The 23677-nt window shown below is 47.3% G+C and overlaps 1 protein-coding gene across 1 annotated transcript in view; it reads left to right on the forward strand.

Annotated features, from left to right (window-relative positions):
- Nucleotides 1-8382: 8382 nt before the first annotated feature.
- The window catches only part of itga11a (integrin, alpha 11a), a 176434-nt gene continuing 161139 nt past the window's right edge, over nt 8383-23677 (forward strand). Inside the window, exon 1 of the mRNA XM_070858509.1 lies at nt 8383-8478. Within this exon, the coding sequence (XP_070714610.1) occupies nt 8427-8478 (52 nt within the window). The 5' untranslated portion in view covers nt 8383-8426. The remainder of the gene's footprint in view (nt 8479-23677) is intronic.

Below are 23677 nucleotides of genomic sequence, written 5' to 3' on the forward strand. Positions count from 1 at the left end.
CTTTGGAAGGTTGCGCAGATCACGACAGGATGTGTAATTCAAACGGATTTTTTTTTGCAGGGCTGTGGGGAAAGAGCAGCTCGTTCAAAGAGCACAGTGGGAGGTGTGGCCTCCATAGGTGCTGTACGATTCTGTGATTCGGTGATCACAAATTGGGGAGCACTGCCCTTCAGCCCCACATTCCTGATATGACCCGCCGCTGTGTGGATCTCTGTTGGGAGAGTGGAGCGAGCTTTACTGCGCAGCTAACCGTCCCACACCAGCCCTCAGTGACATTTTAACATCCTGTAAACATTATAAGTATCTTATTTTATTAGTGCATGCCCCAAATTGCCCTTCCAGTCATGTACAGTGGAGCATTCCTTTCCCTACCCAATGGATTCCGCTGAACATTGCACAGAGTTCTTGGATTGGGACCAGCTGTCTTTTCTATCATTTGCGAATGCCTTTTTAGTAATGTGTCTGTTGTGCTTTTCTGCCTTCATCTTTTTCATAATTGTTTTCGTATTTGGCCCGTCAAATTACTGTCGCAGTTTGAGTAAGAGATCACACATTGACCGAAAATGTTTAGCTCTATTTTGGTCCAAACCCAGCCAATAAAAACATTGGCACATCAAGTGTCACAGATGGTAGACAAAGTCGGCATCATTTCCAAATGGTCAATTATTTAACTGGGAGCAGTGACTGGTTTGATATGAAATACAAATTGGCCCATAGACACAGTTGTCTGTTTTTAGTTTTAAACTATTGCGAGCAGCAGCACCAGAGGGCGCTACAGTTGACCGCCATGACCCTAGGCTACTGAGGAGAGTCAAAAAGGCTTTGTTTATATTGTGCCTTACCCGACCTCAGGACGACCCAAAGCATTTACAGCCAATGAATTACATTTTGTGTTTTCCCTGTTGTAATTAAGTAGATTGGGCCTATATTTTAAAAAAGACTTGCATTTATATAGCGCATTTCACGACCACCAGACATCTCAAAGTGTTTTACAGCCAATGAAGTACCTTTGGAGTGTAGTCACTGTTGTAATGTAGGAAACATGGCAGCCAATTTGCGCACAGTAAGCTCCCACAAACAGCAATGTGATAATGGCCAGGTAATCTGTTTTTGTTATGTTGATTGAGGGATAAATATTGCCCCAGGACACCAGGGATAACTCCCCTGCTCTTCTTCAAAATAGTGCCATGGGATCTTTTATGTCCACCTGTGAGAGCAGAGGAGGCCTCGGTTTAGCGTCTCATCTGAAAGACGACACCTCTGACAGTGCAGCACTCCCTCAGTACTACACTGGGAGTGTCAGCCTGGATTATGTGGCCGAGTCTCTGGAGTGGGATTTGAACCCACAAGCTTCTGATGCAGAATGCTGGGTACTATCGGACAGCGTTCATGATCCCTGACCCCTGCCAGTGTCGCCCTGGCGGAAAGTGCACAGTTAGCTATTGAGTTGGGGACAGGAGCGAGCTGTGCTATGCCTTCAACAATCATGTAGCCTGCCAACTCTCGATGTCAAAACTCGCATACGAAGAACGGCTGCTGAACCATGGTGCAGTGGACAACTGCCCCACCATGGATCTGTACCCCCAGCAAGAGTCAGCGTCTTCAGGAGAAGAGAGCAGAAAATTCAAGAGACAAGAAACAAAAGTTATGGGCTAGAATTTCCTACCAGCCCGCCAGTGCCCGATTGCCGCCCAAAAGATCGCAAAAATTGGGAAGATTATTGCCAGCGAAAACTGTCCCCCCCCCACAAAAAAAAATCTGCTGAGTGAAAAACATGGGCCTTGCACCCCCATTCTGGCCGAAAAAGTGCAATTTAGGGTCGATTGTGTAGTTCCTAAACAAAATAAGCAATAAATAAAAAAATCAATAAAAATTTACCCTCAGGCTGCGGCTTGGGCCTAGCAGCAGAAAATCCAAAAAAATTATTTTTCAAAAAACATCACCTAAAAAATCCCCCCAAAAACATTCCCAAGACCCTTTTAAACTAAATCACCACAACAGATTTTTAAAATAATTAGTAAAAAACCAATTACTAACCTTTTTCTTGCAGAGCTACTCACCTGGTGCCCACCTCCGCTGATCGTCGTGGGCAGTTTTTTTCATACTCACCTACAGGTCACCGCTGAGCCAAATATCGCGCCAGGTCGATCTGTGGATGGTGCATGCAGACGGCCCGCTCCCCAGCAGTACCTCGAAACCGCCGGCGTAACTCAGGTGGTGGATTTCCGCTCACCTGATTAGCGCCCACAATGGCCAATACCGCCCAGAAACCGGGCGGTAAGCCAATGGAAATTCTAGCCCTATTGGCCCCGAAATTCCGCTCGGAGGTTTCCTTCAGACAAATTTCTCTACGAATGTACCTGGTGGTCCCAGAGGCGCCTTGGATCTCGGTCGGAGGCCTTCTTTCCCCGCGCTTCGCAGTGCGTCCACGTCGCCTAGATACGGACGAAGAAGCTGGAGTCAATTGGGCCTGGACAACCAATCATGGTACAGTATTCTCATTGATAGTGATGGAAACACCGATTTTACGAGTCATCAATGAGAATAACCCTCTAAAACACCCAAACACAATATAATAAATAAAAAAGTCACACATATTTAAAATTAATTGAAATTAAAGTTAACTAAATGTTTTAGAAACGTATATTTTGGCAATTTAAAAAAAAATGTGTTTTAATAGGGTTTAAAATAAACTTACCTTAGTGGACAGGGTTTTTACTGTAAAAATGTGTATTTAAATTTTATTTTTATATGTTTTAAAACTCTTACGCTGGTAACAGTAGGCTATGCACCTGCTTTCACCAGGCGTAAGAGTTTGAAGGACATTTGCTGGGCAGGAAATGGGCAAATAGGCCGATCTCGCCCGCGCGGATGTCCTTCCTGCGGGGGTGCGAAGGATTTGTCAAGAGATAGCTTGACAGATCGGAAAAGCAGTTTTCGACGCATGCGCATTGCGCGCCAAACACCGGCTTTTGTGAGGCCTCGCCGGGTCCGTGCGCACTCCGTACAGACCGGCGAGGACGGAATTTCAGGGCCAATATATCTTTACAGATGAGTAAAGGGTAACATTTGGCTGAATTTGATTTTTAGCCATTCAGTCAGCTGTGAGTTCAATGCATTAGTGACCAGAGATAGAGAATGACATTTTTTCACTTTTCTTCACAAAAGGGAGTAAATCTAATTTGCTGAGGAGGGAGCAAGGATTGTATTACACTGGCAAAGTGAGTGGGGCAAAGTGGCAGTGTCTCATTCAGCAAGCTTTAATGAGAGCCCTTGAATCGCACTGTTTGACGAGCCTGCATGTGAAGTACTTGTCCAAATGAGAATATCTCAATGGTATCTCACCGAGGCAGCCTTTCTTCGGTTGTGTATTTAGACACATTGGGGTGGGGAGATTGGGGTGATAGTGAAGGATGGCAGCAGATGGCCAGAGGGAAATTTGTTCAGGGGGAGCTCCCGAGGGAGCTGCCATCCCGTCTGCCATCTTCAAGGATCATGTACAGGAGACACCTCAAGTCGCTTGAGAAATACCACCAACGATGTCTCCGCAAGATCCTGCAAATCCGCTGGGAGGACAGACACACCAACGTTAGTGTCCTCGACCAGGCCAACATCCCCAGCATCAAAGCACTGACCACACTCGACCAGCTCTGCTGGGCAGACCACATAGTTTGCATGCCTGACATGAGACTCCCAAAGCAAGCGCTCTACTCGGAACTCCTACACGGCAAGCGAGCCCAAGATGGGCAGAGGAAACGTTTCAAGGACACCCTCAAAGCCTCCTTGATAAAATGCAACATCCCTACTGGCACCTGGGAGTCCCTGGCCAAAGACCGCCCTAAGTGGAGGAAGAGGATCCGGGAGGGCGCTGAGCACCTCGAGTCTCGTCGCCGAGAGCATGCAGAAATCAAGCACAGGCAGCGGAAGGAGCGTGCGGCAAACCAGTCCCACCCACCCTTTCCTTCAACCACTGTCTGTCCCACCTGTGACAGAGACTGTAATTCCCGTATTGGACTGTTCAGTCACCTGAGAACTCACTTTTAGAGTGGAAGCAAGTCTTCCTCGATTTCGAGGGACTGCCTATGATGATGACGATGATTTAGACAGCTGCGTAAGGCAGCTAATCTGCCATTGGGGGAAGGTTAACACAAACAAGCCTTCCCCTGGAGCCTCGTGTCCAGAAATTGAGAGTAGGAACCCAGACTCATTTCCCCCCCTTTCCCCCGCCACCCCTCCCCTCCTCCCCCCCTCCCCCCAAGCAACAGGACCCAGTCTAACACCTCTACTGTCATCCTGAACTAACACAGCACAGGTTGGGGATTGAGGCTGAGCCATTCCTGGTTGGTAAAAGAAAGAAACAACAACAACTTGCATTTATATAGCGCCTTTAACGTAGTGAAACGTCCCAAGTCGCTTCACAGGAGCACTATGAGATAAAAAATTTGACACTGAGCCGCATAAGTAGAAATTAGCGCAGGTGACCAAAAGCTTGGTCAAAGAGGTAGGTTTTAAGGAGCGTCTTGAAGGAAGAAAGAGAGGGAGAGAGGCAGAGAGTTCCAGAGCTTGGGGCTCAGGCAACAGAAGACACGGCCACCGATGGTTAAGCAATTATAATCAGGGATGCTCAAGAGGGCAGAATTAGAGGAGCGCAGATATCTCAAGAAAGACTTGCATTTATATAACGGCTTTCACAACCCCAGGAGGTCCCAAAGCATCTTGCAGCCAATTATATCCTTTTTTTTGGCGTGCAGTCACTGGTGTAATGTGGGAAACGCAGCAGCCAATCTGCGCACAGCAAGCTCCCTCAAACAGCAATGTAATAAGCATCAGACAGTATGTTTTTTAGTGCTGTTGGTTGAGGGATAAATATTGGCCAGCCAGGGAGAACTCCCCTTCTCTTCTTCGAAATAGTGCCATGGGATCTTTTATGTCCACCTGAGAGAGCAGACGGGGCCTCGGTTTAACGTCTCATCTGAAAGACGGCACCTCCGACAGTGCAGCACTCCCTCAGTGTCAGCCTAGATTTTTGTGCTCAAATCTCTGGACTCGAACCCACAACCTTCTGACTCAGAGGCGAGAGTGCTACCCATTGAGCTATAGCCTCAGCATGGTATGGTTTAGCAGGCAATGCAATTGCCAGTGGAGCCACCGAGGCTGCAGAGATGCCATGTTAAATGTACACTGTATGCTTTGCTATCTCCTTGATGTCCCCATGTACTACTCCTTCTCTCTAAAGTACTACTCATATCTTCGTGATGACAACATGGGTGGGATTTCTCACTTTGGGAGGGAGTGAGTGGGGGGGCAGCGATTTGGCCTGCCGCAACTCTGTCCCATCTTCCTGGATCAGGGCGACATACGCAGCTGAAGGGTGGGCTCCTGGTAGAGAGGGAAATGGGGCAATGTCCAGTGCAGTGCTGAGGGAGTGCTGCACTGTCGGAGGTGCCGTCTTTCGGATGAGACGTTAAATTGAGGCCACATCTGCTCTCTCAGGTGGACATAAAAGATCCCATGGCACTATTTCGGAGAAGAACAGGGGAGTTAACTCCAGTGTCCTGGGCAATATTTATCCCTCAATCAACTAACAAAAAAAAAAGATTATCTGGTCATTATCACATTGTTGTTTGTGGGAGTCTGCCGTGCACAATTTGGCTGCTGCATTTCCCTCATTACAACAGTGACTACATGCCAAAAAATACTTCATTGGCTGTCAAGCGCTTTGAGATGTCCGGTGGTCGTGAAAGACATTATATAAATCCAAGTCTTTTGTTCTTTATATGGTAGATTAATCCAGCCACACTCCTTAATGAGACCTGCGCTCAATAGGACGCTGCTGGTGGAGAAATAGGTTTGGAATAGTGAAGCCAATTATCCAACCAGCACTCGCTTCATGCGCAGTGGGAGCGCGGAATTGGCAAATTAAACTTTTTGTGTGAGCTAGGTGAAAAGGCGCTTTGTAACTGAATTGTTCTTTCTCTCAAACTCTTAGTTGCTATCATTGCAGTGAAATCAGTGCAAGGCATACTCACAGGAAGGCATTTGGTGCTGAGAATTGTCTCTAAAGATGTGGGACATTGTAATGTATGCACCTGTGAGTATGCTCACAGGTTTGTCGAGCTGTTGCATTGTGAGTGGCTTAGCCAGTCACATGATGTTCACAAGACTCAATAAAACCCCAACCAGTTGGGTCTAGGTCATCCACGATGAGGTATGCAGTTGTGAGCCTAGTGGATGAACTGGTAATGTGTCATGTGATTGTTAAGCCTTTGTTAATAAACCAATTTGTTCTTAATAGCAATGTGTTGCTGTGAATTCTTAAGCAAAGAACCCTTGAAGCAAATACATTACAGCTACCATTGCAGTGAGATCAATGAATACTCACGGGAAGGCCTTTGGAGCTGAGAAGTACATAGAATTGTCTCTAAAGTTGTGGGGGCAGCCCATTCAAGGAGTCAATATTGCCTTTGTCTCCAGTTCTTTCTGTGGGGTTTTTGGTGAAGAGACGGTTGGAAATTAGGAACTGCAATGAATGTCGATACCTCAATGAATCGTGTTATCGAGTTAATAGCTGGGGAAAAGATGAGCCAGATAATCAGATAATCTGTTTTAGTGATGTTGGTAGAGGGATAACTCCTGGGAGAACTCCTGGCTCCAGGTCTCACGCAGCCCTGAGATGAAGCAGTTCCATGCATGAATCACAAAAGCCCATACACAAGTTAGGGACGGTTAGAGTTAGAGGACACAGTGAGTGTTGAGGCCTCATTGTTAATAGCTGGGAAATGCTGGGACAGGTCTGCCTTTGGACTGTGAGCAAAAGACACCAGATGCAAGTTGTATTTCCTGAGATGGTTTATTAAAATGGATAAATATTCTCAAACACAAAGTAAATAAAATGATTTTATAGTAACTTGCGCAGCTCTGGGGTGGAAGAAGAAAGCAGTTTAATTCAGACCCTCTAGATAGATTTTATAGAATAATCAAACAGTGGTTGCAATTTCAAGTATAATAACACTGCTGTCTCCAAACACAGCACTACAACAACAGCTTTTACTTAGATAGTGTCTTTAACATCAATAATGACCCAAAGTGTTTCATTGGTGGGGAGGAGGAGAGGGACAAAGGAACTTACACCAAGTGGGAGAGTTAAGCAGACACCGGGTTGGAAAGTTAGGTCTTAAGAAGACTTAAAGAAAGAAAGAAAGATTACCTTGCATTTATATAGTGCCTTTCATGTTCTCAGGACACCCCAAAGCACCTTGCAGCCAATTTTGAAGTGTAGTCACAGCAAGCTCCCACAAACAGCAATGTGATAATGACCAGATAACCTCCTGTTATTGTGGTGATATTTGAGGGCTAAGTATTGGCCAGGACACGGGGAGAACTCCTCTTCTTTGAAATAGTGCCGTTGGATCTCTTGTGTTCACCTGAGAGAGCAGACATGGTCTCGGTTTAACATCTCATCCGAAAGACGGCACCTCCGACAGTGCAGCATTCCCTCAGCACTGCACTGGGAGTGTCAGCCTGGATTTTGCGCTCTAATCCCTGGAGTAGGACTTGAACCCACCTTCTGACTCAGCAGCGAGAGTGCTACCTACTGAGCCACAGCTGACACTGTTGAAAGGTTAACGCCTGGGTCAAGGCCAGTTGCCGTGCACTGGGTAAGCGAGCATGGTTTCAGAGGAATCTTAAAAGATTGGGGTTTGAATGGGGATAGAAAATAAACTCCGTATTGTTCCAGTGTGAATACTTAACGTGATTGCACTAAATTTCTTTCTGCTTGTCCTGCATGCATTAAAATAGGAATTAAAATAAAAAGAGGCTGATTGTAATTTTTATGGAATACTTTTTGAAAAGAATTCTGCAAAAACTTTTCTCGATGCATTTTTGTCAGTTATAATAAAGGTGTTGCGTTGGCCTCGGAGACTTAAACTTTTTATGGCCACTGTTAATTGTTTCCTCCCTGCCTCAACGATTTGCTGCAAGCTGTAATGTTGAAGAGTGACAGTGAGGTAACGTGCTGAGAGTAAAGCTAATGCCTTCTGAGGGTTTGCGTGCAGCCAGTGTCCTGTTTCCCCCCCACCTCCTCTCTATTTCATTTGACATCACCAGCAGGCAGGCAATAAGTGCTCTATTCATTGCCTCCTGGTTCCAGCCACTGGCTGCTGCTGTTTCGAAGTGCAGGCAGATACCGAGCTTCTGCTAGATGCGAGGGAACCAGCGAAAGGGGAGGAAACTGACTTGCAAACCTCCTTGCAGCCTCCCGATCTCCCAATCCTAGAAGTCCTCCTACCAAAGCCCTCCTACCTCCCACAGTGACAGTGGCTGAGAAAGAGAGAGAGAGAGAATATAGTCTCATCAAATATAGGTCGGTGACAGAGCAACATCACAGGATTCAGTTATTTGGACCTTGAGTATTGCTACACACCATGGATCTGTACAGAAGTCTGCTTGTCGTGTGGATCATTACTCTGCTGCCAGGTGAGAAAGGGGGGAGAGATATTTTTTGGGGGGGCGGGGGAGTTGGTGGACAGCAGTCCCACTACAAAGCCTGTGCTTTTTAAACAAAAATAGGGTTATTATACAGCTGTAGGAAAGGACTTGTGATGTGTATACTTGCTAGCGGATAGAGAGAGAAGTAAGGTTCTGATTAACCCGGTTTCCTCGAGGGAAATTGTAACAAACGCAGCCAAGTTATACATCAAAGTGGAAAAATGGAAAAAGTATAAATCAACATGCGGAACTGTGCTGAAGTCAGTTCATGTGAAGCCTTTGCGCGTCTCTCTGTCTGTCTCTCTCTCGTGACAATAGTTGGTCCATTTAGCAACTCCAGAGTGGAGTGAGAAAGTGTTTTAACTCCAGCGAATTGCCTCACAGTGCATACATCAGTAAACGTGGTCTGCCTCCTGTCACTATGAAGGCATTTGCATATGTGGCTACTGGAAGACTGTTCCAGGAGGTTGGCTTATGTTATTCTAATGTTGGGTTTTTAAAGGAACAGTCCCCCGCTTGTAGTTTTTGGCTTTCGAAGGATCTCGACTCATAAGATCAACGTACAGAATTTTAGTACAGTTGTCTTTTTATTTTAATTTCCGGTTGCTACTCAAGCAGTGTGTGGGACTCTATAAACAGAAGGCTGGCTGTACTCTGTGATTTAACAGCAATGGGATCTTTGAGCGCCGGGGCAGGAGTTGGAGTGATTAAAAACTGCAGATAGTGGAACAGATCAGGAAGCTCCCACGTTTGATCACTGGTCTGTGCTGACTGAGCGAACCCAACTCAGCAGGCAGGACAACTCGGCCAGAGTCAGGACTCCTGGTTACAATCCAACTGGAGCCTACAGATGTGACCGTGAGGTGCAGACTCCAACTGGTGGGCGATGCCCCCCACAGCCGGATAGTCTACGCTTGTCGAGGCTGGCGTGTGAAAAGTGGCCACTTGGATGAGGTGCCAGAAGATGGGCAGGACCCATGCACCATGGTGCACTGTGAGTCACACACATGGGAGGGCAGGGGAAGGCAGGGAGGACGCTGGCAACGTTAAACAGAGCTGTTAAGGCAATATGACAATCTGAGAAATAAAAGGGAAAAAAAAGGAAGACTTATGTTTAAAGCCCTTAGTGGTAGATTTGGATGGACTTGCTCATTGTATTACTACATCTGCTGATTAGAAATGGTCTTGGATCTATGCAACCATGTGCAGTAAAAGGAAAAATGATTTTATATAGCACCTTTCACAACCTCAGGATGTCCCAAAGCGCTTTACAACCAATGAAGTACTTTTGAATTGTAGCCAGGTAGGAGACATGGCAGCCAATGTGCACACAGCAAGCTCCCACAAACAGCAATGTGATAATGACCAGATAATCTGTTTTTCGTGATATTGATTGAGGGATAAATATTGGCCAGGACACCAGGGGATAACTCCCCTGCTCTTTTTCGAAATAGTGCCATGGGATCGTTTACATCCACCTGAAAGGGCAGACAGGGCCTCTATTTAACGTCTCATTCGAAAGACAGCACCTCCGACAGTGCAGCACGCCCTCAGCACTGCACTGGGAGTGTCAGCCTACATTTATTGTGCTCAAGTCCCTGGAGTGGGGACTTGAACCCACAACCTTCTGACTCAGAGGCGAGAGTGCTGCCCACTGAGCCACGACTACCAGTATACCTTGGCCTACGATATGACCCGTGAGAGCACTAAGACCAGGAGATGCGAGACTATCTCCAGTAGCTGGACTCAGCTATGCAACTGTTGTAGCAGAACTCCAGCCCGGTGTGACATCGTGTTGAAAAGTGCTTGGGGGTGGGTGGGGATGGAGGAATCTATTAGATTGCGTAGACACTGTCTTTAAACTTAATGCTCAGGGATAAGACAAAGCAAAGGCCACTGCCATCTGTTTCTTAAATTAAAAGGTTCTGTGAGCAGGGTTCTACTTGTGCATGGGAATTCCATGCATACCTGGAACTGCTCCATCTCTGAGCTGAGTGAGACCTGGAGCTCAGAGTTTCCCCGGTGACCTGGTCAATAATTATCCTTCAACCAACATCACTAAAACAGATTATCTGGCTCATCTGTTCCCCAGCGATGAACTCAATCACACGATTCATTGAGGCTTTGACAGTTCCTAAACTCCAACCACCCCTTTCCAAACCCGCCCCAAGGATGGACTGGAGTCAAATGCAATGTTGTCACCTTAAGGTGGAGATTGACAGATTTTTGAGTGATAAAGGAGTCAAGGGTTATGGGGAGTGGGCAGGGAAGTGGAGCTGAGTCCATGATCAGATTAACCATGATCTTATTGAATGGCGGAGCAGGCTCGAGGGGCCAAATGGCCTACTCCTGCTCCTATTTCTTATGTTCTTATGAATGAGCTGCCCCACAACCTTAGAGACAATTCTAATTACCTCCCAGCTCCAAAGTGTCTTCCCGTGAGTATGCACTGATTGGGGTGCCAATGCGGCTCATCAATCGCACTCCACAAGTATCAGTCTCCAAAAGAGGAAGCCACAGCTTTTATTTTGATGGACAGTACAACATTTAAGCTTACCCACATCCCAAACCACTTCCAACCAGCAGATGTGGCAGTGCCAGGGGCCCATCGGCCTGGGTCTGCTTCGCAAGCTTTGCCTCTGGCTCTACAACAGTTGCATTCTGCACCTGCTGTCCAACGATGCTCTCAGAGAAAGAAGGACTTGGATTTATATAGCACCTTTCTCAACCATCAGACGTCTCAAAGCACTTTACAGCCAATGAAGTACTTTTGGAGTGCAGTCACTGTTGTAATGTAGGAAACACAGCAGCCAATTTGCGCACAGCAAGCTCCCACAAACAGCAATGTGATAACGGCCAGATAATCTGTTTTTGTTATGTTGATTGAGGGATAAATCATGGCCCAAGGATAGCTGGGGATAACTCCCCTGCTCTTCTTCAAAATAGTGCCATGAAATCTTTTTCATCCACCTGAGAGAGCTGATGGGGCCTTGGTTTAACATCTCCTCGACAGTACAGCACTCCCTCAGCACTGCACTGGGAGTGTCAGCCTAGATTTATGTGCTCAAGTCGCTGGAGTGGGACTTGAACCCACAATCTTGTGACTCAGAGGCAAGGGTGCTGCCCACTGAGCCACAGCTGACACTGGCTGGGGACGATGTCTCTGAGGTGAGACCAGGTAGTCTCCGTCTACCCATGAGTGTCATTGATCGTGAATCAGATTCCTCATTCACTCCAACAACGTGTTAGCCAATGAGCACAGGACTTGAAGCTATGGGTCACTGGGAGATTTCTAGCCCAGTGACACATCACATTTTGTATCAACAGCAGAGCAGTGTTGAGTTCACAGTGACGCAGACTGTATAGTGTAACGGGGGGGAGGGGGGGTGAAGTTGTCTGAATCGCATTTTAGGGAAGAGGGGGTCGTTTCTGTAGAGGTTCACAGAATGAGGCCATTCGGCCCATTGTATCTGTGCCGGCCCTGTTGCCCCGGGCTCCCCCTCCCGCTCCTCCACATCTTCCTCCGTTTCAAATGTTTATCCGATTCTCCTTGAAAAGATGCAATGACCTCTGCCTCGACTACTCCCTGTGGCAAAGGGCTCCGTGCTCCAGCTACCCTTTCTTCAAAGCTCTTTCCTCGCATCCTCACGGTAACAACCCGCGGCTTCTGCTATGAATCCACTGCCCTTTCATTGCAGCTGGCCTGAGGCGGGCTTGAAGGAATCGACTGGCAGACACCCACGGGCAGCCTCACCAATCTTGCCCCTTGCCCGAAGCTGTACCCGCCCTGGCCAGAGGGGGTGATGAACCAGGAATGGCTTAGGACTGCCCGCACCGCATCACTCGGCCCGCGAACCAGCAGCTGCTGTAAGATGGCCAACACGCTCACACTCTGCTGTGCTTGTGAATTACTGAGCTGATGTGTTACATCTGAAAGCATTTACAGACTGGTTTTAAAACCCCCCAGGTCACTCCCTACAAATACACAGGAATTTAGCACGGTGCCACTGGGTCACATTTAGTTACCTAGCTGTGCGCCACCGAATGCGAAGAACTTTAATTGGCCCCTTCTCGAAGCGTATCCCAGAACTGCCCGTGTCCCTATCCATAGTTGCTCTGCTTTGGATGCCTATTTTGCCAGTGTCAGCCATGGCTCAGTGGGTAGCACATAAATCCAGGCTGACACTCCCAGTGCAGTGCTGAGGGAGTGCTGCACTGTCGGAGGTACTGTCTTTTGGATGAGACTTTAAACCGAGGCCCTGTCTACCCTCTTAGGTGGCCGTAAATGATCCCATGGCACTATTTCGAAGAAGAACAGGGGGAGTTACCCACGGTGTCCTGGCCAATATTTACCCCTCAATCGACGTAACAAAAAACAGATTATCTGGTCATTATCACATTGCTGTTTGTGGGAGCTTGCTGTGCGCAAATTGTCTGCCGCGTTTCCCACATTACAACAGTGACTAGATTTTTGTGCTGGAGTGGGACTTGAACCGGCAAACTTCTGACTCAGAGGTGAGGGTGCTGACTGATACATGAGGTGAAAGAAACTGCTGGTGTTGGTGAGGGAACCTGGCCAAGATGAGAACTCCATGCTTTTCCTCAACAAGTGTCTTTGGCTCTTTCACATCCAGCTGTAGACTTTGGTTTAATGCCCCAGTGTAAGGACTTGGCCAATGGAGCAGGCCCTGAGTGCTGTACTGCATTTCCTGGCTCCGTCAAGCCCGTGTGATCATCCATGATCATATTGAATGGTGGTGCAGGCTCGAAGGGCCGAATGGCCTACTCCTGCACCTATTTTCGATGTTCCTATGTTTGGTGGCTGGTGTGCAACGGCCACCACACGTTAAAAAAATCCTCGCACAGGCATCTTCCATCCTTCAGGATGAAGTTCGGGACCTGGAATATTAGGTCCTTCATTGAAACACCTGTGAACTCATCCCTTTTTTGGCATGGAAGCAAGTCATCCTCGATACGAGGGACCGCCTATGATGATAATGACTGGATTACGTGCTTAGGACCAGAGGTTTACTGTAGCCTGGAGCTGCTGACGTTATTACAGTCGGGACTCCAGAATATCCAGCGAGCAGAAAAAACAAACGACCTAACTGCGGCCTCTTCCGGAGAGCAAGATTAATTCCACAGCAAAACATATAAGCAAGCACCGGAGAACTTTCTCCTTTCAGTTTGCACTATAACATCCCGGAAGCTGATGTTGGCTCAGTGGACAGAACTCTTGCCTCTGAGTCAGGAGTTTGTTGGTTCAAGCCCCACTCCAGAGACTTGAGCTAATAATCCAGGCTGACACACGCAGTGTAGTACCGAGGGAGTGCTGCGCTGTCGGACGTGCCGTCTTAGGGGTACGGTAGCACAGTGGCTATGTTACTGGACGAGTATTCCAGAGACCTGGATGAATAGAAACATAGAGAAACATAGAAAATAGGTGCAGGAGTAGGCCATTCGGCCCTTCTAGCCAGCACCACCATTGAATGAGTTCATAGCTGAACATGCAACTTCAGTACCCCATTCCTGCTTTCTCACCATACCCCTTGATCCCCTTAGTAGTAAGGACTACATCTAACTCTTTTTTGAATATATTTAGTGAATTGGCCTCAACAACTTTCTGTGGTAGAGAATTCCACAGGTTCACCACTCTCTGGGTGAAGAAGTTCCTCCTCATCTCGGTCCTAAATGGCTTACCCCTTATCCTTAGACTGTGACCCCTGGTTCTGGACTTCCCCAACATTGGGAACATTCTTCCTGCATCTAACCTGTCTGAACCCATCAGAATTTTAAACGTTTCTATGAGGTCCCCTCTCATTCTTCTGAACTCCAGTGAATACAAGCCCAGTTGATCCAGTCTTTCTTGATAGGTCAGTCCCGCCATCCCGGGAATCAGTCTGGTGAACCTTCGCTGCACTCCCTCAATAGCAAGAATGTCCTTCCTCAGGTTAGGAGACCAAAACTGTACACAATACTCCAGGTGTGGCCTCACCAATGCCCTGTACAACTGTAGCAACACCTCCCTGCCCCTGTACTCAAATCCCCTCGCTATGAAGGCCAACATGCCATTTGCTTTCTTAACCGCCTGCTGTACCTGCATGCCAACCTTCAATGACTGATGTACCATGACACCCAGGTCTCGTTGCACCTCCCCTTTTCCTAATCTGTCACCATTCAGCTAATAATCTGTCTCTCTGTTTTTACCACCAAAGTGGATAACCTCACATTTATCCACATTATACTTCATCTGCCATGCATTTGCCCACTCACCTAACCTATCCAAGTCGCTCTGCAGCCTCATAGCATCCTCCTCGCAGCTCACACTGCCACCTAACTTAGTGTCATCCGCAAATTTGGAGATACTACATTTAATCCCCTCGTCTAAATCATTAATGTACAGTGTAAACAGCTGGGGCCCCAGCACAGAACCTTGCGGTACCCCACTAGTCACTGCCTGCCATTCTGAAAATTACCCATTTACTCCTACTCTTTGCTTCCTGTCTGCCAACCAGTTCTCAATCCATGTCAGCACACTACCCCCAATCCCATGTGCTTTAACTTTGCACATTAATCTTTTGTGTGGGACCTTGTCGAAAGCCTTCTGAAAGTCCAAATATAACACATCAACTGGTTCTCCCTTGTCCACTCTACTGGAAACATCCTCAAAAAATTCCAGAAGATTTGTCAAGCATGATTTCCCTTTCACAAATCCATGTTGACTTGGACCTATCATGTCACCTCTTTCCAAATGCGCTGCTGTGACATCCTTAAAAATTGATTCCATCATCTTACCCACTACCGATGTCAGGCTTACCAGTCTATAATTCCCTGTTTTCTCTCTCCCTCCTTTTTTAAAAAGTGGGGTTACATTGGCTACCCTCCACTCGATAGGAACTGATCCAGAGTCAATGGAATGTTGGAAAATGACTGTCAATGCATCTGCTATTTCCAAGGCCACCTCCTTAAGTACTCTGGGATGCAGTCCATCAGGCCCTGGGAATTTATCAGCCTTCAATCCCATTAATTTCCCCAACACAATTTCCCTCAGGATTTCCCTCAGTTCCTCCTCCTTACTAGACCCTCTGACCGCTCTTATATCCGGAAGGTTGTTAGTGTCCTCCTTAGTGAATACCGAACCAAAGTACTTGTTCAATTGATCCGCCATTTCTTTGTTCCCCGTTATGACTTCCACTGATTCTGACTGCAGGGGACCTACATTTGTCTTTACTAACCTTTTTCTCTTTACATATCTATAGAAACTTTTGCAATCCGTCTTAATGTTCCCTGCAAGCTTCTTCTCGTACTCCATTTTCCCTGCCCTAATCAAACCCTTTGTCCTCCTCTGCTGAGTTCTAAATTTCTCCCAGTCTCCGGGTTCACTGCTATTTCTGGCCAATTTGTATGCCACTTCCTTGGCTTTAATACTATCCCTGATTTCCCTAGATAGCCACGGTTGATCCACCTTCCCTTTTTTATTTTTACGACAGACAGGAATGTACAATTGTTGTAGTTCATCCATGCGGTCTCTAAATGTCTGCCATTGCCCATCCACAGTCAACCTCTGAAGTATCATTCGCCAATCAATCCTAACTAATTCACGCCTCATACCTTCAAAGTTACCCTTCTTTAAGTTATGGACCATGGTCTCTGAATTAACTGTTTCATTCTCCATCCTAATGCAGAATTCCACCATATTATGGTCACTCTTCCCCAAGGGGCCTCGCACAACGGTATTGCTAATTAATCCTGAATGATCCAGAGACACGAGTTCAAATCCCACCGTGGCAGCTGGGGAATTTAAATTCAGTTAATTAAATAAATCTGGAATAAAAAGCTAGTATCAGTAATGGTGACCATGAAACTACTGGGTTGTCGTAAAAAAACATCTGGTTCACTGATGCCCTTTGGGGACGGCTGCAAAGCCAGGCCGCTGATCGCAGTGTGGGCAGGCACAGCAGGAGGGGCGAAGGAGCGGCAAGAGTTTATAGAAGGAAGTGACCGGGGCCCAGGAGAGGATGAGTCTGGGGCCCAGAAGAGCCGAGTCCCCAGGGGTAACACGGACCAGCCCACATTGCTATATGTGTGCGCGCTCGGTCCGTGCAGCAGAGCTGGTCTCGAGTCGTCCTGGGTAATCCTTGCCACTGGACCAAGACCTAGCTCTGTCAAGCCCATGTGGTGGCTGGTGTGCAACGGCCACCCCACGTTAAAAAAATCCACGCACAGGCATCTTCCACCCTCCAAGATGTAGTTTGCGATCTGGAATATTAGGTCCTTCATTGAAACACCTGTGAACTCATCCCTTTTTGGCATGGAAGCAAGTCATCCTCACTTTGAGGGATCGCCTATGATGATTGGGGAAGGAAATCTGCCGCCCTTACCTGGTCTGGCCTATCCTATAAGAACATAAGAAATGGAGTAGGAGTAGGCCATTTGGCCCCTCGAGCCTGCTCCGCCATTCAATAAAATCATGGCTGATCTATGTGATCATGATATATGTGACACCAGACCCACAGCAATGTGGTTCACGCTTAACTGACCAAGCCACTCAGTTGTACCAAACCTCTGCGACAAAGTCAGCACTGTGGGAGCACCTTCACCACACGGACTGCAGCGGTTCAAGAAGGCGGCTCACCTTCTCAGGGGGCAATTAGGGATGGGCAATAAATGCCGGCCTTGCCAGCGATGCCCACATCCTGTGAATGAATATTAAGAAAAGAATCCTGCATCTCCAACACCTTGAAGTTCATTGCCGGAAGTAGATGCCCCACAATGTCTAACCAATGTTTTATCTCCCTGACCTGCCTCCAGTGTTTGAAATCAATTTCTCCAATAGTAACACTCAAAAGAGAATTGGATAAATACTTGAAAGTATTGTACTGAATCGACCCCATTCACAGGGGAATGCAGTAGTGGGGGTAAGTGGCTATTTTAACTACCCTTCCCCAGCCACCTGGTTTCCCCCAGGTGGTGCAGGTTAAAATCGCAGCCAAATTGTTTGCATAAAAATGATTTAGTCATTTTATGTCCTTGTGAAACAGTTGGGGCTTGGCATCTCAAGTAAGCTGTGTGGAACAAACTCCAGTCGTTCAAAGAAAATATTGGCAAGCTTTGTGGAGCAACCCCCCCCCACCCATGGGGTAGTCTCCCAGTCATTTATACTGTCAGTCGTGGCTCAGTTGGTAGCATTCTTGGATCGGAGTCAGAAGATTGTTGGTTCAAGTCCCACTCCAGGGACTTGAGCTCAAAAATCTAGGCTGACACTCCCAGTGCCAGTGCTGAAGGAGTGCTGCATTGCCGGAGGTGCTGTCTTGTGGATGAGATGTTAAACCGAGGCCCCGTCTGCTATCTCAGGTGGATTTAAAAGATCCTATTTTGAAGAAGAGCAGGGGGAGTTATCCCCGGTGTCCTGGCCAATATTTATTCCTCAAACAACATAACAAAAACAGATTATCTGGTCATTATCACAGTGCTGTTTGTGGGAGCTTGCTGTGTGCAAATTGGCTGCTGTGTTTCCCACATTACAACAGTGACTACATTCCAAAAGTACTTCATTGGCTGTAAAGCGCTTTGGGATGTCCAGTGGTCGTGAAAGGTGCAAGTCTTTCTTTTTTTCTTTTGACGAACTTCCCACCCACTGCAGTAGCACTGTAAGCAGGGCGAAGCCAAGCTTTAGGCATTCCTGAATATTCCAAAGCCTCCTCATTAACATTAAAATTCATCCACCTTTCAGATAGCGGTGAGATGGTGCCTTCATGTCGATCCATCTGACCTTGGCCAATGACTAGCACAGAGCCGGTGCCGTTACCTTGTGCCTGCGGTACACTTGTGCCCGCTAATTCTGGACCTTAGCAGATACAAAATCTTTCTCTCTCATATTTGTGCAGCCCTGTAGCAGTCTCGGCATTCCAACAGTAGTTTGAGATGTTTCCTCAATGTGATCTGGCACTCTATAAACACAAGTGTTTCTTTACACGCAAGCCATGTGATATGGTCACACACTGTATACCGTGAACTGTAATCTCTGACCCCACTCAAAGTACGCCCACACTTCCCAGGTAATGTAATCACCCGTCTGGTCCTGGAATACCTCTCTCTTCAGAGAATCAGAGAAAATAATGACACAGAAGGAGGCCATTCGGCCCATTGTGTCCATGCCTGCCGACAAAGAGCTATCCAGCCTAATCCCACCTTCCAGCTCTTGATCCGTAGCCCTGTAGGTTACGGCTCTTTAAGTGCACATCCAAGTACTTTTTAAATGTGATGAGGGTTTCTGCCTCTACCACCCTTTCAGGCAGTGAGTTCCAGGCCCCTACAACCCTCTGGGTGAAAAAGTTTCCCCTCAAATCCTCTCTAAACCTCCCCCCAATTACTTTAAATCTATGCCCCATGGTTATTGACTCATCTGCTAAGGGAAATAGGTCCTTCCTATCCACTCTTTCTACGACCCTCGTACTTTTATACACCTCAATTAAATCTCCCCTCGGCCTCCTCTGTTCCAAGGAAAACAACCCCAGCCTATCCAATCTTTCCTCATAGCTAAAATTCTCCAGTCCTGGCAACATCCTTGTAAATGTCCTCTGTCCCCTGTCCAGTGCAATCGCATCCTTCCCATAATGTAATCACCCGTCTGTTCCTGAAATACCGTACCCCCACCCCCACACCCCCTTCCTCCTGGCAATTTCCAGATCTGAAGAACAGTAAGGGTTTTTCTGTCCTGCTCTCACACCCGCTCCTCGCATTTTTGAATGAGCTGGCCCATGACTCGCTGACCAATGCAGTCACTTCTGCCCAAACCCGCAAACACCCCTATCCAGTGTATGGACTGGCCCAACTATCAGAAATGCCATTTTTTGTTTGTGGAAAATATATAGTTTTTTAACAAAAAATAAATTGGGCGAATTTTTTTGCTCATAAACACTTAACAATGTGACACATGCCGAGGGCGACTTGGAACGAGATGTAAAGTGGCTGTGCAGCAAATTCAAAACTAACCCTGTTTAATGAGAAAGGGCTGTGATGATGTGATGTGTGAAAGATTGTGGTTTGGGGCATAGACTGAACGTATTGCAGAAGTCCTAGTAAATCTCATCCTGATTAACTTCATTCATAATTAGTTCAAAAGATCACGTCGGCCTTTGCGGCATTGAGGCCTGATTAAGTCAGCTATATTTTTAAAGCAAAGAGCCACACTTGCTATTGGCTGACCTCTCAATGGCCCCGCTTTATTGGGGGTTGTCCGAGCCTTAAACACCGTCACTGAGAAAAGCAGCAATCCCCCCCCCCAACTAATAGAATCGTCTGAAAGAAGGCAAGGCTTGCACCTACATAGCGCCTTTCAAGGCCTCAGGATGTCCCAAAGCGCTTTACAGCCAATTAAATACTTTTCAAGTGTAGTCACTGTTGTAATGTGGGAAACCTGGCAGCCAATTTTGTGCACAGCAAGCTCCCACAAACAGCAAAGTGATAATGACCCAGATAATCGGTTTTAGTGACGTTGGTTGAGAGATAAATATTGGGCCAGGGCACCGGGGAGAACTCCCTTTGCTCTTCTTCAAATGTTGCCGTGGGATCTTTTATGACCACCTGAGGGGGCATATGGGGCCTCAGTTTAACGTCTCATCCAAAGGATCTAACGTGACATTTCTACAGCAAACGGCTCAACTATCTCAAGTGCCGACCCGAATCCTAATACAAGGCAAGTTATGAGCCCCCGGGGGCAAGGAGTGAAGGAACCAGATCAGAAAGTGACTGTTGTTGAGAAGGTCCCAGATCAGGAGTGACTCACAGCTGTTGGGGGCTGTGGAAATCCAGTGGGGGGAGGTTGCGAGCAGGAGTGGGGGAGGTTGTGGGGGGAAGTTGGGAGGGCGGGAGGTTGTGAGAGGGGGGAGGTTGTGGGGGGAGGTTGGAGGGGGGGGAGGTTGCGAGTGGGAGGAAGGTTGTGAGGGGGGGATGTTTCAAGGGGGAGAGGTTGCGGGAGGGGGGGGGCGGGAGGTTGGGGGGGGAGAGGTTGCCGGTGGGGGGGGAGATTGTGAGCGGGAGGGCGGGAGGTTTGGCGGGAGGGAGGTGGGAGGGGGTGAGGTGGGTGGGGGGAGGTTAGGAGGGGGGTAGATTGCGAGCAGGGGGGGGGAGTTTGGGATGGGGGGGGGAGGTTGGAAGGGGGAAGGGCAAAGAGGAAAATCACAATGAACGAGGCCATGGGCTTATGATTTTCCTGGAAAAAAAAGATGGAATCACAGAAAGCCATTTCTCCAAAACACTGGGAGAAAGCCAGGAATTCCACGTAATAACAACAGAATTTGAATTCTTCAGACAGTTTAACCAATATTCCGTAAGAGGTCTAATCATATCCTGGCCAGCAGAGCGATCTGATAAATGTCGCTTGACGCACGAGGCTGACTGGATAACTGATGAGAGATAGTCATCACTGGGTCACCATCCTGCAACTCGCTGACTAACCTTCACCACACGCTCTGCTGCGGTTCAAGAAGGCCCACCACCATCTTCTGATGGGAAACTAGGGATCGGCAATAAATATCGGCCTTGCCAGTGACACCGATATCCCAAGAATGATTGTTTTCAAAAGTCCTTCTGTATGTGTTGCATTCGGCCCTTTCCTGTACACAACAAGACACCGTTGATGTGACAGATTAATCAACAAACTCCATTTTGATCTTCCAGATAGCCATGTCTTATGTCCTGATTCCTTTAGTGCTGAAAGTGCCCCATTTATACCGTGCTGTAATTTCACCATCAGCAGTACAACTGCGTTCGATCTGTGCACGTGCAGTTACCACCCGGTCGGAGTCGTTACTTTCTCCCGTGCCCCGTGGAGCTTTGCTGGTGTTGGGGGAAAGTGTTTCCAGTGTGGGAGTGCATTACAGATGCGTGCAAAATGGCAGACCAGGAGCCAGTGGCAATGCCAACGGCAATTTGAGAGAGTTTCAGCCAAAGCTCTGCTTCCAGTAACCTAACCCGTACCAAGCTCCGCTGACCCATCACTCCTGTGCTCTCTGACCTTCACTGGCTCCCGGTACCAGCAATGTCTCAATGCGCATTGCTGCTTTCAAATCCTTCCATAGCCTCGTCCCCCTTCCCATCGCTGTAACCTCCTCAAGCCCTACAACCCTCCGAGTTCTCGGCGCTCCTCCAATTTTAACCTTTTGTGCATCCGCGATTTTCATCGCTCCACCATCGGCGGCCGTGCCTTCAGATGCCGAGGCCCCAAGCTCTGGAATTCCCTCCCGAAACCTCTCCAACGCTCTCTCCTTTATGATGCTCCTTAAAACCTACCTCTTTGAGAAAACTTTTGGTCACCTGCCCTAATATCTCCTTATGTGTCAAATTTTGTGACACTGCTGTGAAGTGCCTTGGGATGTTTTACTATGTTAAAGGCGCTATATAAATACAAGATGTTGTTGTTGTATTGGCGTTTCTAACAGCAAGGGTGTTGGTTTATTTATGCGATACAGTTGCCTCTAATGATTTACCCCATGTGGTACAAATGGGATAATAGTTTGCCCGCTGTGGGGAGAAGTTAGATTATAAAAGCCAACAGACACAGGAGACAAAGTTCCTCCCTCAACAGTTTCAAGTTTTGCCAAAATTATTGAGAGAAGGAATTTCAGCCCAATCAACCTTTAAAATAAAAATAATTTATCTGCTTGTACAGTATGGTGAAAGCACACTATTTTTTTTTAAACCAGTATTGATTTATTTCAAATCATCCTTTCACCAGATAAATTCACACTGCTTTGGATAAAATGTTCAACTGCTTATACTGCTGCTGTTTGTAAAGAAAGAAACAGCCGGGGTCCCCTCTACTCTCTCAGGTGGGTGTAAAAGATCACATGGCACTATTCCGAAGAAGAGCAGGGGGTTATCCCCGGTTTCCTGGGGCCAATATTTATCCCTCAGTCAACATCAAATAGGAGTGCGGGAGTACTTGATTAATCCAGCACTCTAAAAGTACAATGGCTCATTATAAATTCACTTATTTCTGTGTTCAATTATTTAACATAGGTGAGAGTACTGGTGAATGGCCTTTTTTCTGTACTGATGACATCTAGTCTTGATATCAACCGCCACCAATTTAATGCCTGATAAAACTCCATAGTGTCAGCCGTGGCTCAGTGGGCAGCACTCTCGCCTCTGAATCAGAAGGTTGTGGGTTCAAGTCCCACTCCGGGGACCTGAGCACAACATCCAGGCTGACACTCCCAGTGCAGTGCTGAGGGAGTGCTGCACTATCAAAGTTACTGTCCTTTGGATGAAATGTTAAACCAAGGGCACCATCTGCTCTCTCAGGTGGATGTAAAAGATCCCAGCACACTATTTCGAAGAAGAGCAGGGGAGTTCTTCCTGCTGACCTGGCCAATATTTATCCCTTGACCCACATCACTTTAAAAAAACAAATTATCATTGTCACTATCACATTGCTGTTTGTGGGAGCTTGCTGTGCGCAAATTGGCTGCTGCGTTTCCCACTTTGCGACAGTGACTACACTTCAAAAAGTTCTTCATTGGCTGTAAAGCGCTTTGGGACATCCTGAGGCCATGAAAGGTGCTATAGAAATGCAAGTCTTTATTTCTTAGCCTGTTCTTGCTCTACTACAGAGGTTGAATCATGTGGGGATTGTTACCTCTTTAGATGCTCTGATCGTGACTCCATGAGGCAATGTGTTGTACTTGAACTATAGTGACCTTAGTCCTTTATTGATAACTCCAGAGTGAGGATCACACCTGGTGGCCTGCCTTTTATATGAGGCCAGGCACATCTGTACAGGTAACCTGCAAGTCTCCCACTGCTGTGCCCTCTGCTGGCACACTTTGTGATAGTGCATCATCATCATCATCATCATAGGCAGTCCCTCGAATCGAGGATGACTTGCTTGCATGTCAAAAAGTTCATAGGTGTCACAATGATGGACCTAAAATTCCAGGTCCGAACTAAATCTTGAAGGGTGGAAGATGCCTGTTCTTGGATTTTTTTAACGTGTGGTGGCCGTTGCACACCAGCCATCACACTGGCTTGACAGAGCTTGGTCTTGGTCCAGTGGCAAGGGTTAACCAAGATGACTGGAGACCTGCTCTGCTGCATGGACCTAGTGCGCGCACATATCGCAGTGTGGGCTGGCCCATGCTGTCCCTGGGCCCTTGCCTCTTCTGGGCCCCGACCTCACGCCTCT

Source organism: Pristiophorus japonicus, chromosome 17 (assembly GCF_044704955.1).
Source record: "Pristiophorus japonicus isolate sPriJap1 chromosome 17, sPriJap1.hap1, whole genome shotgun sequence".
In the NCBI taxonomy this organism is placed as follows: Eukaryota; Metazoa; Chordata; class Chondrichthyes; family Pristiophoridae; genus Pristiophorus; species Pristiophorus japonicus.